A 16,572-nucleotide genomic window follows, 5' to 3' on the forward strand; every position below is an offset into this window, starting at 1 on the left:
TAGGCAAGAAAAAAGAAATAGAAGGCATCCAAACTAGAAAGGAATAAATAATCTTTGTAGATGATAAGATCTTATATGTAGGAAACCCTAAAGATTCCACAAAAAAAGACTTAGAACTAATAAGTGAATTCAGAAAAGTAGCAGGATATAAATTCAACATGCAAAAATTAGTTGCATTTCCATACACAAATAATGAACAACCTAAGAAGGAAATTACAAAAACAACTTTATATACAGTAGCATCAAAAAGAATAAGATACTAAGGAATTAAGTTAACTAAGGAGGTAAAAGCCTTGTACAAAGTGAAACTATAAAACATTGCTGAAAGAGCCCTGGCCGGTTGGCTCAGTGGTAGAGCATCGGCCTGGCATGCAGGAGTCCCGGGTTCAATTCTTGGCCAGGGCACACAGGAGAAGTGCCCATCTGCTTCTCCACCCGCCCCCCTCTCCTTCCTCTCTGTCTCTCTCTTCCCTTCCCACAGCCGAGGCTCCATTGGAGCAAAGTTGGCCCGGGCGCTGGGGATGGCTCCATGGCCTCTGCCTCAGGTGCTAGAATGGCTCTGGTTGCAACAGAGCAACGCCCCAGATGGACAGAGCATCGCCCCCTGGTGGGCATGCCGGGTGGATCCCGGTCGGGCGCATGCGGGAGCCTGTATGACTGCTTCCCCGTTTCCAACTTCAGAAAAAAAATACAAACAAACAAACAAAAAAACCCACAAAACATTGCTGAAAGAAATTAAAGAAGAAATTAAAACTAAAACATTCTGCATTCATGGATTACAAGATGTAATAATGTTAAAATGTCAGTGCTATCCAAAGAGATCTATAGGTTCAGTGCACTCCTGATCAAAATCCCACTGATTATTTTTCAAAAATAGAAAAACCTACCCTAAAATTCATATGGAATTTCAAGGAACCTTGTGTAGCCAAAAGAACCTTGAAAAAGAAGAGCAAAATGGGACAACTTACACTTCAGATTTCAAGCCTACTGCAAAGCTAGGATAATCAAAAAAGTGTAATACTGGCGTAAAGTCAGACATAGATCAGTGGAATAGAATAGAGAACCCAGAACTAAGCTCTCATATGACCAAAACCCTCATGATTAAATAAGTTTTGACAGTGGTGTCAAGACAGTTCAATGGACAAAGGCAGTCTTTCCAAAAAATTGTACTTAGAAAACTGGTTATCCACAACAAAAGAATGAATTTGACCCTTAGCTAACACCATATTCAGAGATTAACTCGGAATAAATCAAAGATGTAAATATAAGGCATGAAACAATAAAATTCTTAGAAGAAGACATAGGACTAAAGCTTCACAACATTGGATTTGGCTGCTTTTTTGAATATGACTAAAAGCACAGGAAGCAAAAGCAAAAATAGACAAATTGGACTTTTAAAACTCAACCACAGGAAAACAACCTGATTCAAAAGCAAGCCAAGATCTTATATAGACATATCTCCAGAGAAGATAAACAAATGACCAATAAGCACTGGAAAGATGCTCAACATCACTAATCATTACAGAAAAGCAAATCAAAACTATAGTGAGATACCGCCTTACAGCCATTAGGATGGCTGTTACCAAACAAAACAAAACAAAACAAATGTTAATGAGGACGTGAAGAAATTGGGATCTTTTTGTATTGCTGGTAGGAATGAAAATAGTGTAGCCACTGCCAAAATTAGTATGGTCGTTTCTCAAAAAAATTTATCAATGGAATTACCATATGGTTTAATTAATAGGGTAACCCAAAAGCAATACTACTGGGTCTATATCCAAAAGAATTGAAAACAGGGTCTCCAAGACATATTTATACATCCATGTTTTTAACAACATTATTAACAACAGCCAAAGGGTGGATAAATTTCCAACAACAGATGAATGGATAGGCAAAATTTGGTATATATGTACAATGTAACATTATTCAGCCTTGGAAAGGAAAGAAATTCTAACATATGCTACAACATGAATGAACTTTAAAGACATTAAGCTAAGTTAAATAAGGCAGGTCCAAAAGATAAATATCGTATGATCTCACTTATACCAGGTGTCTAGAGTAGTCAAACTAATACAAACCAAAAGTAGAGTGGTGGTTACCAGGATTTGGGGAGAGGGGAGTGGGTTGTTTACTGGGTAGAGTTTCAATTGTGCAAGATGAAGTAGTTCTGGACATTGGTTACCCAACAGTATTGAACACATTTAACAGTATTGAAATGTATACTTAGAAGTGGGAAAGATGGCAAATTTTATGTTAATGTGTATATTACTAATATAAAATAAGTGGGAAAAAGAAAAAAGATCTGAAGGTAGGACAGAATAAAAAGTTTCCATAGAATCTATTCAAAGCTTTTAAATATTTTTCAAGAGCTTTATAGGATGATACACTGCTTATTTAATATTTTTAATTTCAAGACTTAGGCCTTTCTCTTGCTATAGGGTATAGACAGATCACTCTCATTCTCTTAATTATATTTACAGTGATTAAACTTATTTCAGGATGGGGGTTGTGGGATGCTTATAAGTGGTATAAATAAAGAGGAAAAGATTTTCCTCAGTTGATTGGCTAAACTTTCTTAAAAGAGAGAGATGGAAAAACAAACAGAATATGTATTCACATAAAAGCAATGGAGTACAAGCCAGAGACAGAGTATGATGTGTGGTAAGTTTCTGGAGAAAGGAAGGGTGTGCTAAGGAAGAGGCACTGGGTTGCTCCCCACTCTAATATGGGTGTAGCAGCACTGTATAAGGGGCGCGAGCAAACATCTGGTTGGACTTGCAGATTTTATGTGCGGGTTTGAAATCTAGAGTTGAAATTTTTGATTGATTATGGGTTCATGGTTTTGGAAATGTTCATTTTGGATATCATTTGTTAACTCTAGATAATATATACATTAAAATGAGACTATTAGCAAAACCTCTAATATAATGCCTGATATAGTTTAGCAGTAAATGGTAGTACCCATGGTTGAGTGAGTTTAATTTTTTTGTGTGCTGTAAAAAGTAAATAAATTTACCAGAAAAATTTCAAGACTATGTTGATATCTCTTGAAACTCTAGATTGTAATTGATTGCTATGACTTACGATATCCTGTCACTCTATGGCGTGTTTGTTCTGACGGAATTTTTAGTGATAACTGACTCTGATTTGGTTCTGGCGATCTGGTAGAATAGGAAGATACAGAGGGGGATTCTAGAAAGAGTCAAGTCTTTGAAAGGGTGATGGGAGGTTTAAGAAAAGTGACTGGAGTGGAGAATTAGCCTGCCACTGGCTATAAAGAGGTTTTAGAGCTGGAAAGGAATCTTGGAAGTAATTTAGTCTAACTTCTCATTTCAGGCTGAGGAGAAAAGTTACAGAGAAGTGGGTTATCCAAAGTCATAGCTATAGTGGAGAAGCCAGAATCAGTGTCTTCAAGGCCTGATATCCAAATATCATAGAGCTCAGACTACTGTATTTTTACTTTTTCTTTTGAAAAGGCCATATTAATAATATCTACTCATCATATTAATATAAAATATATATCTTATATATTATGATTTTTAATCAAATTTTGGACATTTGAGTTTAAATTTGAACTAACAGTGCTGCCAGAAGTCTCATAAGGGAAATTAGGATGATGATGATGATGATGATGGTTTTTTTATTACATGAGAGGCGGGGAGGCAGAGAGACAGACTCCTGTATGCATTCTGATCAGGATCTACCCGGCAAACCCCCTACCAGGCGATGCTCTGCCCAACTGGGGCCATTGCTCCATTGCTCAGCAACTGAGCTACACATTTTAGTGCCTGAGGCAAGGCCATGGAGCCATCATCAGTGCCCAGGGCCAACTCACTCAGACCAATTGAGCCTTGGCTGCGGGAGGGGAAGAGAGAGAGAGAGAGAGAGAGAGAGAGAAAGAGAAAGAGAGAAGGGGAGAGGGAAGGGTGGAGAAGCAGATGGTTGCTTCTCCTGTGTGTGCTGATGAGGAATCGAACCCAGAACATCCATATGCCAGACTGACTCTCTACCACTCTACCAGCAAACCAGCCAGGGCCAGTAAAATTATTTTAAAAGAAGAAATTCTTGACTTTTTTAGGTTAAGTCATCAAATAAAGAAAACATGGTATTTTGAAGTATGATTAAACTCCTGGTGCTGCAGCAGAGGCTAAGAATATTAATGGCCAGATCTAGGTAAGTTGAAGTTTACCTTAAAAAAATCATTAAGTCCACAAATTTGGAAACGGGGAGGCAGTCAGACAGACTCCCACATGTGCCTGACCACCAGGGGGCAATGCTCTGCCCATCTGGGGCATTGCTTTGTTACAACCAGAGCCATTCTAGTGCCTGAGGCAGAGGCCATAGAGCCATCGCCAGCACCCGGGCCAACTTTGCTCCAGTGGAGCTTCGGCTACAGGAGGGGAAGAGAGAGACAGAGAGGAAGGAGAGGGGAAGGGGTGGAGAAGCAGATGGGTGCTTCTCCTGTGTGCCCTGGCCGAGAATCGAACCCGGGACTCCTGCACTACAGGCTGATGCTCTACCACTGAGCCAACTGGCGAGGGCCACACAAATTATATTTTTAAAGCAAGATATTTTGATAATTCTTCATTTTAATTATTTCTTTACAGTTTACTTCCATTACTATTTTGTATTGGTTTCAGGTGCACAGCATAGTGGTTATATAGTCATACACTTTATAAAGTGACCCTTCAGATATTTCCAGTATCCAACTGGCACCATAAATAGTTATTACAATATTATTGGCTATATTCCCTATGCTATACTTTACATTGTGCTTCTTTATCCTTTCCCCTCTTTCTCCCAATCCCCCATACCCCCTTCTCTCTGGCAATCACCAGTCTGTTCTCTGTGTTTATGAGTCTGTTTCAATTTTATTTGTTCATTTATTTTGTTCTTTAGATTTCACATATAAGTGAAATCACATGGTATTTATCATTCTCTGACTTATTTCACTGAGCATAATACCCTGTGGGTCCATCCATGTTTCTGCAAATGGTAAGATTTTATTCCTTTTTATGGCCAAGTAATTTTTTCTTCAGTGAGAGGAGGGAAGGGAGAGAGACAGATTTCCACATGCGTCCTGACCAGGATTCACCTGGCAAACCCACTAGGGGGTGATGCTCTGCCCATCTGGGGCATTGCTCAGCAACCAAGCTCATCTTAGCACCTGAGGAAGAGGCTATGGAGCCATCATCAACACCCAGGAACAACTCGCTCCAACCATGCCATGGCTGCAGGAGAAGGAAGAAATGTGAGAGGGAGGGGTGGAGAAGCAGATGAGTGCTTCTGTGTGCCCTGACCAGGAATCGAACCCAGGACATCCACACGCTGGGCTGACACTCTACCACTGAGCCAACTGGGCAGGGCGTGGCCAAGCAATTTTCCATTGTATATATGTACCACAGGTTTTTTGTTTGTTTTGAGAAAGAGAGTGAAGGATGGAGGGCAGAAGGGAGAGAGATGAGAGGCATCAACTTGTAGTTGCATCACTTCAGTTGTTCATTGATTGTTTCTCATATGTGCCTTAATGGGTGGGGAACCTCAAACCGAGCCACTGACCCTTGCTTAAACCAGCGACCATGGGCTTAATTAAACCTGTGACCTTGGACTTCAAGCCAACCACCTTTGAGCTCAAGCCAGCAATCATGGAATCATGTCAGTGATCCCACACTCAAGCTGGAGATGACATGGTCAAGCTGGTGATGACATGGTCAAGCTGGTGAGCCTGTGCTCAAGCTGGATGAGCCCACACTCAAACTGGCGACCTTAGGGTTTCGAATCTGGGACCTCAGCATCCTAGGTCGATGTTCTGTCCATTGTACCGCCACTAGTCAGGCTAGAGACATGTCTGTTCAGGTCCTCTACCCATTTTTATTTTTATTTTTATTGTTAAAAGTTATGTTGTTTTCTTTGTTTTTACAATGTTTTTATTTTTAATTTATTGCGGTGACATGGTTTCAAGTATCTCTGTCCATTTTGAATTGGATTGTTTATCTTTTTGGTGTTGAGTTATATGAGTTCTTTATAGATTTTGGATATTAGCCCCTTATCAGGTGTATCATGTTCTCTATTTTATTAGGTTGTCTTTATTTTGTTGATGGTTTCCTTTGCTGTGCAAAAATGTTTTAGTTTGATGTAGTCCCATTTGTTTGTTTTTTCTTTTATTATTTCCCTTGCACAAGGTGATATATCAGAAGAAACAATGTTCAAGATTTTACTGCTTATTTTTCTTCTAGGATTTTTATGGTTTCAAGTCTTACATTTAAGTCTTTAATTCATTTTGAGTTTATTTTTGTATGTGGTGTAAGATGGTGGTCTAGTTTCAATTTTTTTTCATGTATCTGTCTGATTTTCTCAGCACCATTTATTAAATAGACTATCTTTACCTCATTGTGTGTTCTTGCCTTCTTTGTCAGATATTAATTGACCATAAAATCGTGGGTTTATTTCTGGGTTTTCTATTGTGTTCCATTGATCTGTATGTCTGTTTTTATGTCAGTACCATGATTTTTGTTTGTTTGCTTTCTTGTTTTTTTTTTTTTTAATTTTTCTGAAGTGAAAAGTGGAGGGCTGCAGACAGACACCCACATGTGCCCAACTGGGATCCACCCAGCATGCCCACCAGGGGGCGATGCTCAGCCCATCTGGGGCATTGCTCCATTGCAAATGGAGCCATCCTCAGCGCCTGGGCCAACTTTGCTCCAGTGGAGCCTCGGCTGTGGGAGGGGAAGAGAGATAGAGAGAGAGGAAGGAGAGGGGGAGGGGTGGAGAAGCATATGGGTGCTTCTCCTGTGTGCCTGGCTGGGAATCAAACCCGGGACTTCCACATACTGGGCCGACGCTCTACCACTGAGCCAACCAGCTAGGGCAGTACCATGATATTTTGATTACTAGGGTCTTGTAGAATAGTGTGATATCAGGTAGCATGATACCTTCAATTTTGTTCTTCTTTCTCAATATTGTTGAGTTTTCTGGGGGTTTTTTTTTTTTTTTTGGTTCCATACAAATTTTTAAATTATTTGTTCTTGTTCCCTGAAATGTACCATTGTAGTTTTGATAGGAATTGTGTTTGGTCTGGAGATTGTTTTGTGTGGTATGGACATTTTAATGATGTTATTTTTCCTGTCAATGAACATGGTGTATTTATTGGTATCTTCTTCAGTTTATTTATTTACTGTCTTATAATTTTTTGAGTATGGGTCTTTTATATTCTTTTTTTTTTTTTTTTACAGAGACAGAGCGAGAGTCAGAGAGAGGGATAGACAGGGACAGACAGACAGGAATGGAGACAGATGAGAAGCATCAATCATCAGTTTTTTGTTGTGCATTGTCACACCTTAGTTGTTCATTGATTGCTTTCTCATGTGCCTTGACCGTGGGCCTTCAGCAGACCGAGTAACCCCTTGCTTGAGCCAGCGACCTTGGGTTCAAGCTGGTGAGCTTTGCTCAAACCAGATGAGCCTGATCTCAAGCTGGCGACCTTGGGGTCTTGAACCTGGGTCCTCCACATCCCAGTTCAATGCTCTATCCACTGCGCCACCACCTGGTCAGGCAGTATTTTACTTATTTTTGATGCAATGTAAATGGGATTACTTTTTTAGTTTCTTTTTCTGATAGTTCATTATGGATGTATAAAAATGCTGCCACGCCCTGGCTGGTTGGCTCAGTGGTAGAGCGTTGGCCTGGCGTGCAGGAGTCCTGGGTTCGATTCTTGGCCAGGGCACACAGGAGAAGCACCCATCTGCTTCTCCATCCCTCCCCCTCTCCTTCCTCTCTGTCTCTCTCTTCCCCACCTGCAGCCAAGGCTCCATTGGAGCAAAGATGGCCCGGTTGCTGAGGATGGCTCTATGGCCTCTGCCTCAGGCGCTAGAATGGCTCTGGTTGCAACAGAGCAATGCCCCAGATGGGCAGAGCATCGCCCCCTGGTGGGCATGCTGGGTGGATCCCGGTCGGGCACATGCGGGAGTCTGTCTGACTGCCTCCCTGTTTCCAACTTCAGAAAAATACAAAAAAATGCTGCCAATTTCTCAATATAAGTTTTGTATCCTGTTTACTTTACTGAACTCATTTGTCAGATCTAGTAGTTTTTGGTGGTGTCTGTAGGGTTCTCTCTGTACATACAATATTCTGTCATCTGCATATAATGAGTTCTACTTTTTTTCTTTCTGATTTGGATGTCTTATTTCTTCTTCTTGTCTGCTTGTTTTGACTAGGACTTCCAGTACTACACTGCTCACAAAAATTCGGGATATATTATAGCTTTATATTCATTTTGAAATATCCCCTAATTTTTTGAGCACTATATTTTAAATAAGAATGGTGACAGTGGACATCCCTGTCTTGTTCTTGATCTTAAGGGAGATACTTTTACGTTTTGCCCAATCAGTATGTTGGCTGTGGGTTTGTCATATATGAACTTTATTATGTTTAAGATATGTTCCCTCTATTTCCATTTTGTTGAGAGTTTTTATCATAAATGGGTGCTAGATTTTGTCAAATGCTTTTTCTGCACCTAAAAATCACATGATTTTTATCCTTCATTTTGTTTATGTAGTGTATCACATTAATTGATTTATGAATATTCTACCAACCTTGCATTCCAGGAATAAATCCCACTTGATCATGGTGTATTTTCTTTTTAGTGTATTGCTGCTGGATTTGACTTGCTGATATTTTGTTGAGGATATTTGTATCGTATGTTCATCAGGGACATTGACCTATAGTTTACTTTCTTTGTAGTGTTTTTATCTGGTTTTGGAATCAGGATAATGCTGTTCTCATAAATGAGCTTGGAAGTCTTCCCTCCTGGACTTTCTTTAATAGTTTAAGAAGGATTAGTGTTAGTTCTTTTTTCTATGTTTGGTAAAATTCCCCTGTGAAGCCTTCTAGTCCAGGACTTTTGTTTGTTGGGGTCTTCTTAATTATTATTATTGCCTTGATTTTATTAATTGCAATTCCCGTGTTCTGATTTTCTGATTTGTCTTGATTTGGTTTTAGAAGATTGTATGTTTCTAGGAATTTATCCATTGTTTCATATTGTCCAATTTGTATGTATTATTTTCTTATCCTTTGTATTTCTGTGGTTTCAGTTGTTACTTCTCTGTTTTGTTTCTGATTTTATTTATTTGGGTCCTTTCATCTTGTTTTGTTTTTCTTAATCAGTCTGGTCAAAGGTTTATCAGTCTTGCCTGGCCTGTGGTGCTACAGTGGACAGAGCATCAACCTGGAACACTGAGGTAGTGGGTTCAAAACTCTGGGTTTACCCAGTCCAGGAACATAGGACAAGCAATCAATGAACAACTAAAGTGAGGTACCTATGCTCATTCAATAAATCTTAAAAAAAAAAAAAAAAAAGGTTTATCAATCTTGTTTATTTTTTCAAAGACCAGCTCTTGGTGACATTGGTTTTTGTATTGTGTTTTAGACTATTTTGTTTATTTTCACTCTGATCTTTATTACTTTATTCCTTCTACTAAATTTAGGCTTGTTTGTTGTTCTTTTTCTAGTTCTTTTAGGTGTAAGGTTAGATTAGTTAAGATTTTTTCTTGCCTCTTGAGCTAGGCCTGTATTGCTATGAATTTTTCTCTTAGGACTGCTTTCACTGTGTCCCATGGATTTTAGGTGGTTGTATAAGGTCTACTGGAAAGTTCTGTCTGTTTTTGGAATAAAACAAAATACAAATTTTTTTTACTATCAATAAACTTTATTAAATAATATAATTGCCATTATTATTAATGATTTCTTGCCAGCGTGAGGGCAATTTGTATATCCCATTTTTGAAAAATGTTTTATCTTTTGATGCGAAAAATTGAACCAGTACTTGTTTGATATCTTCTTCAGTTTTGTATTTTTTGCCCTTAAAAAAATTTTGTAAGGACAAAAACAAGTGATAGTCGAAGGGTGCTAAGTCCGGGGAATATGGTGGATGCGACAGACATGCTTCTGTAGCATTTCTTCCTTGTTGAAATTCGTAAAAATTATAGTGGCATAAATGAACTTTATCAGTAGCCATGGGTACACTATCACTTCACACATAAGACTAACGTGAATCAACTTTGTTTTAGTTAATTTGCTATGTCAGTATGTATACATTAAGTGATAAAAATAGAGAGGCACACATGCGCCAAATAAACATGTGCTTACGTGTCAAAAATTGTTGTGATAGAAACGGACAGAACTTTCTGGTAGACCTTATGTATTTATTCTCATTAGTCTCAAAGAAACTTGATTTCTTCCTTAATCTCATTGTTAATCCATTCTTTGTTTAGTAGCATGTTATTTAGCTTCCATGTGTTTGTGTTTTATCAGTTTTTTTCTTGTGATTTATTTCTGGTTTCATTCCATTGAGGTCAGAGAAGATGCTTGATATGATTTCAGTCTTATATTTATTGAGACTAGTTTTGTGTCCTAACATGTGGTCTAATTTAGAACGTGTTCCATGGCCCTGGCCAGTTGTCTCAGTGAATAGAGCATTGGCCCAGTGTATGGATAGTCCCAGGTTTGATCCCAGTCAGGGCACACAAGAGAAACAGTCATCTGCTTCTCTTCCCCTCCCTCTTCCTCTTCTCCCCCTCTTCCCCTCCTGCAGATTGGTATGAGCAGATTGGTATGATAGCCTGGTTGGTCCCAGTGATAGCCCTCGGGCACTAAAAATAGCTTAGTTGATTTGAGCATCTTCCCAAAATGGGAGCCTGGTTGGGGATCTTGAGGGAGTCTGTCTCATTATCTTCCCTCCTCTCGCTTAAAATAAAAAAAAATACTTCCTTGTGCACTTGAAAAGAATGTATATATCCTGCTGCTTTGGCATGAAATACTCTGAAAATCTCAATTAAATCCATCTGGTATAGTGTATCATTTAAGACTGCTGTTTTCTTGTTGATTCTGGAAGCTCTATCCATTGATGTCAATCAGAAGTTAAAATTTCCTACTATGACTATATAGCTCTCTCTTAAAAATGTTTTCTTGAATGCAGTCACTTTGCCTGCTGATTTGCTGTCACCTCCTGCCCCTAAAGAATAAGGACAAATAGCTTTAATTAAATTAAGACAATGTTTACTTATTTATTTATTGAAAAATGTGTGGAGTTAGAAGGGAACTTAGTGCTGCAGAAAGTTTTTTATTTAAAAATTTTACTGATTGATTGATTGATTGATTTTAATGAGAGAGGAAGGAAGAGAGAGAGAAAAAGAACATTGATTTGTTCCACTTATTTATGCATTCATTGGTTGATTCTTGTATGTGCCCTGACCAGGGATTGAACCTGCAACCTTGGCATGTGGGGAAGATGCTCTAACCAACTGAACTGCCCTACCAGGGCCAGTGTTTTCTAAAATACTTAGCAAATGTATTGCAATATTGATCCTCCCAAACAGTAGCTACTCTTTGTTATTGAATATACCCTTGTTACTTTTTAAAGTTGCCTTCTTAAGGGAGCATAGTAAGTCTATTAATGTTTTTTGCTGAGTTATGAACTTGGTGCTGAGATAACTAGATCACAGGGTTTCTCATCAACTATTTAAAGCAGGCGTCACCAAACTGCGGCCCCCTGAGGCCATTTATCCGGCCCCCGCCACACTTCTGGAAGGAGCACCTCTTTCATTGGTGGTCAGTGAGAGGAGCACTGTATGTGGTGGCCCTCCAACAGTCTGAGGGACAGTGAACTGGCCCCCTGTGTAAAAAGTTTGGGGACCCTTGGTTTAAAGTATTAGTGCATATTATTAGGTCTGCTATAACTCAAATGTGGTCTCCAAATAGTAGAGGTCATACATCTCCTTGCCTAGGAGTTTGTGGTTCAGGAAGAGGGGTCAGGGATGTGGAGAAAACTCCACATTAAAAAATGTCCTCTTTTGGCCCTGGCCGGTTGGCTCAGCGGTAGAGTGTCGGCCTGGCGTGCGGGGGACCCGGGTTCGATTCCCGGCCAGGGCACATAGGAGAAGCGCCCATTTGCTTCTCCACCCCCCCCCTCCTTCCTCTCTGTCTCTCTCTTCCCCTCCCGCAGCCAAGGCTCCATTGGAGCAAAGATGGCCCTGGGCGCTGGGGATGGCTCCTTGGCCTCTGCCCCAGGCACTAGAGTGGCTCTGGTCATGGCAGAGCATCGCCCCCTGGTGGGCAGAGCGTCGCCCCTGGTGGGCGTGCGGGGTGGATCCCGGTCGGGTGCATGCGGGAGTCTGTCTGACTGTCTCTCCCCGTTTCCAGCTTCAGAAAAATACAAAAAAAAAAAAAAAAAAAGTCCTCTTTTATTTGGAAATTGACCTCAACGGCCATTGTTTCAGCTATTTCAGTCTCCCTCATGCTGAACCTATTCTTCAACCTGACTGAAGCCTCCTGTTCCTTTGTGCCCGCATTTTCTCCCATTTTGTCAGCCCTCTTCTTTTTTTTTTTAAAGATTTTATTTATTCATTTTAGAGAGGAGAGAAAGAGAGAGAGAGAGAGAGAGAGAGAGAGAGAAGGGAGGAGCAGGAAACATCAACTCCCATATGTACCTTGACCAGGCAAGCCCAGGGTTTTGAACCAGCGACCTCAGCACTCCAGGTCTATGCTTTATCCACTGCGCCACCACAGGTCAGGAGTCAGCCCTCTTCTTAACTTCTTTCCTGACCAGACCAGATGATCTATCACTTCTAAACCTCCTCCCCACTACCCGCCTCCCCCGTTTTGACAATATCCTCTAATTTTCTTGTCCTCTTAACGTGATCCTGGATCAGCTGAACTTTCTACAGTCTGGACTGCTGAGCGCAGCTAGAAAAACAACATAATCTTTCTTCGCAGTCTCTGAGTTCTCAGCACAGCCTACTTAATCCTGCACCATTGCTTGGGTAACTCCTCAATGAATAATTCTGTCATTCTCTTCACTTTGCAGACTTGCCTTCTATTTTACAAAGGAAATTTAGGATGATAGATGTGCCTCTCCTTCAGCTTCTCTACTGTGCTCCCCACATCCTTATTTTCTCCCCTCTCTCCTGAGAGGGTGGGGCATTCCTCCACTCCTCTGCTCAGATGTCTCAGTCCTGGCCCTGGAGCGCTTCTTTAGTTTTCCCCTCTGTCTTGATCCAGCCTTTGTTTCCCTTCTTTTGCCTTTGTTTTTTCCTATATTTAAAAACCTTACCTGGCCTAATGATTATAAAACCTGCAGAAATCTGTATCATCTTAAAACAGTACATAACTCAAGTATCATATTTTCTTTTGAAACCATGTCTGTTCATGCCCTAGTGCTGTATTCTTTTTTTTTTTTTTTTTGTATTTTTCTGAAGTTGGAAACGGGGAGGCAGTCAGACAGACTCCCGCATGCGCCTGACCGGGATCCACCCGGCATGCCCACCAGGGGACGATGCTCTGCCCATCTGGAGCATTGCTCTGTTGCAACCAGAGCCATTCTAGCACCTGAGGCAGAGGCCACAGCCTTCCTCAGTGCCCAGACCAATTTTGCTACAATGGAGCCTTGGCTGCAGGAGGAGAAGAGAGAGACAGAGAGGAAGGAGAGGGGGAGGGGTGGAGAAGCAAATGGGCGTTTCTCCTGTGTGCCTTGGCCGGGAATCGAACCCGGGACTCCTGCATGCCAGGCTGACACTCTACCACTGAGCCAAGGCACAGGGCCCTAGTGCTGTATTCTTTAGTTCTTCACCTTGTTCTTGGAAGAACAGTTTTCATGCTGTGGGGGATTCTTTTCTTACCTTTCATTTGCTCACTGCAGCTTGGCTTCTGCCTCTATTATTCTTAAGAACGGAATTCTCCTAACACTTTTTCTTATTTTGTACTATTCTGACATTTTTTTTTCTTCTTCACTTACTTCTATATACTCCAATACTTATACATTTGTATTCCTTAGGATTTCAACCACAGACCACTTTTTATACTGTCCTTGAGCAGTGTCTTCTGTTTTGTAGCTTAAATACCACATATGTACTAATATTTTACCTCCTTCCAACCCATACTCAGGTCCTTAACTCTCTATTGTGTATCTCCATTTTATTGTTCTCTAGACTCTCAGTTTGGCATCTCTAAAACTGAATTGATCACCATCACTTGCGCTTGAAGACACTGGGCTCTCCTATCTCAGCTGTTCAGGTCCGCACCCTTTCTCTGCCTCGCTGGAAACCGTCTCTGCCTTCCCTGTGCCGAGCCAGCCACTCAGTGACATGGACTTGGCTTTGTAAATGTTTCTTAAATTCATCTTTGTCATCTTTGTCCCCACTATTGCTTCCCTGGCTTTAGGTCTTGAGCATATTTCTTTTTTCCGTGGTCTCTAACTGGTTTCCCTTCTTTTGGGCTAAACTCTAACTTTATTTTACAGATGGATATATTTATAATGAAGTCCTGACCACCACTTTCCTCCTTAAAATTCTTTAGTAGCATTGATCATGTGTAGGATAAAATCCATTCTCCTTGGTATAGCGTACGAGACTTTTGTGTCGCATGTTCAGCTTCTCATTAATTATTATTATAATGAAGCATTCAGCATAGAGACCCAAGTAGGTTGAACCACTACTCATATATCCCTGCTAACACGGGAGGTGCTGCCGTAGGTAGCCTGTGAAGGTGGCAAGTGGAAGGATGATTTTTCTGCTCTTTTTGAGAAATAGTTTAAAACATTTTTTTGAGGCACCATCTTTTTTATTATTATTATTTTTTAAGTGAGAAGAGGGGAGAGTGAGACAGACTTCCACATGCACCCCGACTAGTGTCCACCTGGCAACCCCTGCCTGGGGTCAATGCTCAAATCAACCAAGCTGTTCTTAGCACCTGAGGCTGACGCTTGGACCAACTGAGCTATCCTCGGTGCCCAGGGCCCAAGCTTGGACCAATTGAGCCACTGGCTGCAAGAGGGGAAGAAAGAGAGAGAGGTCAGAGGGAAAGCGCCCTGACTGGGAATCGAACCCCGGGCATCCGCACGCCAGACCGATGCTGTATCCACTGAGCCAACCTGCCAGGGCCAAGGCACCATCTTTTGAGACCAAAGCCATACCCATTGTAAACTTTTAGCTCTTTATAGTTATGTGGTGGTCAGCAATGAGGGTAAACATGTTATTTCTAGAAGCCATTTTTGTTTGTTTGTTTGTTTCTATCATTGATCCTTCTGCTTTAAAAATGTTTTTAAAGACCCTGTCCAGGTAGCTCAGTTGGTTAGAGTGTTCTCCCAATATGCCAAGGTTGCTGGTTCCATCTCCAGTCAGCACGTGCAAGAATCATCCAATGAATGCATGAATAAATGGAACAGCAAACTGATCTGTCTCTCTCTCTCCCTTTCTCTCTTTCTCTCTCCCTCTCTCTCTTGTCCACCTTCCTTCCTCTCTCTTAAATCAATAAATTTTTTTAATTTTTAAGATACTTTTTTTTATTCCTTCTCATCCTATAATTTATTAAACATTTATTAACTTTTAAAAATTAAACACTATGGAACATGTATTATGTCAAGCAGTATACTTTAGTGCCTTAGGAAATTAAGAAGGCAGGTTCTTGTCTTCAGAAGATCACAGTGCAGTGGGTGGTAAGACAGTTAAATATTACAGTAGAATAAATAAATGCCATGATAGAGGTATGTCCCTTTGACTGGGGACACTGAAGACAGGCTAACTTCAAGTTGGTTGGAGTCCCCAATCCCTGCCTTCTTTAAGATGCTTTCTGGTTTAGCCCCTGCTTGTGTTACCTCCTACCCTCAACTCTAATTGTGCTGGATGCCTCGCTTTCTCCTGAACACAGTGCAACTTTCACAACCTTTGTCTTTGCACACACTATTTTATCCATCTCAAGTACTTCTATTTTTTTTTTGCCTAGCACACTGTTTTTGCTCACCTTTTTTAATAACCAGTTCAAATGGTGTCTCCTGCCCTGCCTAACCCACACAATTAGTTACTCCCTTTTCTGTACCTACAGAACTCTTCTCATGTTCGAATACAAGGGTTGTCATAATGTGTTATCTGCACACCTCTATCTTTCCCTTTAGACCATGGTTCTTCAGGAGCACTTGTTATGACTTCATCATCTCTGTGCCATGACACTTAGGCGGCATATTGTTAGAGCTAAATACCAAATGAGTCTTAATTAATTTTACTATTTTATTTATCACTTCTTTTGGTTTATACGCTAGTATACTTTTTCATCATCACCATCTTCTTTTTTTAAAAGATTTTATCTATTGATTTTACAGAGAGAGGAAAGGGGGAGTAGAGGGAGAAATATTAACTCATAGTTGCTTCACCTTAGTTGTTCACTGATTGCTTCTCGTATGTGCTTTGAATGTGCTTTGAACTGGCAAGCCCAGGGTTTTGAACCGGTGACCTCAACTTTCCAGGTCGACACTCTCTCCACTGCGCTACCACAGGTCAGCCTCTTGGGCTTAATTTTTCCTCATCAAAATAATGCAGGGCTTGTGTTAAATGATTTCTAAAACCTGTTTTTATTTTATAATTTTTTTATATCCTACGTCTAATGATATTTTCCGAATTATCTTTTCATGTAGCACTCACATGGTCTTCTGAAAGAAGCCATGGGTAGCTGTTGTAGCTGTCCAGATATAGACACTGTCCCAGATAATCATCGGAACAAGTTTAAGGTCAGTAACACTGCTTGAATTAT

General features: G+C 40.5%; 1 protein-coding gene across 3 annotated transcripts in view; it reads left to right on the plus strand.

Moving 5' to 3' along the window:
- Positions 1-16,572, plus strand: part of FRS2 (fibroblast growth factor receptor substrate 2) — a 117,282-nt gene that overhangs the window by 90,634 nt on the left and 10,076 nt on the right. For 2 of the 3 annotated variants that reach the window (XM_066368536.1, XM_066368537.1), the window contains exons 4-5: positions 4,079-4,173; positions 16,457-16,549. In XM_066368536.1, the coding sequence (XP_066224633.1) occupies positions 16,484-16,549 (66 nt within the window). In that variant the 5' untranslated portion in view covers positions 4,079-4,173; positions 16,457-16,483. The remainder of the gene's footprint in view (positions 1-4,078; positions 4,174-16,456; positions 16,550-16,572) is intronic. The other variant, XM_066368538.1, reaches the window with a different exon arrangement.

The sequence above is a fragment of the Saccopteryx leptura genome, chromosome 2 (assembly GCF_036850995.1).
Source record: "Saccopteryx leptura isolate mSacLep1 chromosome 2, mSacLep1_pri_phased_curated, whole genome shotgun sequence".
NCBI classification, from domain to species: Eukaryota; Metazoa; Chordata; class Mammalia; order Chiroptera; family Emballonuridae; genus Saccopteryx; species Saccopteryx leptura.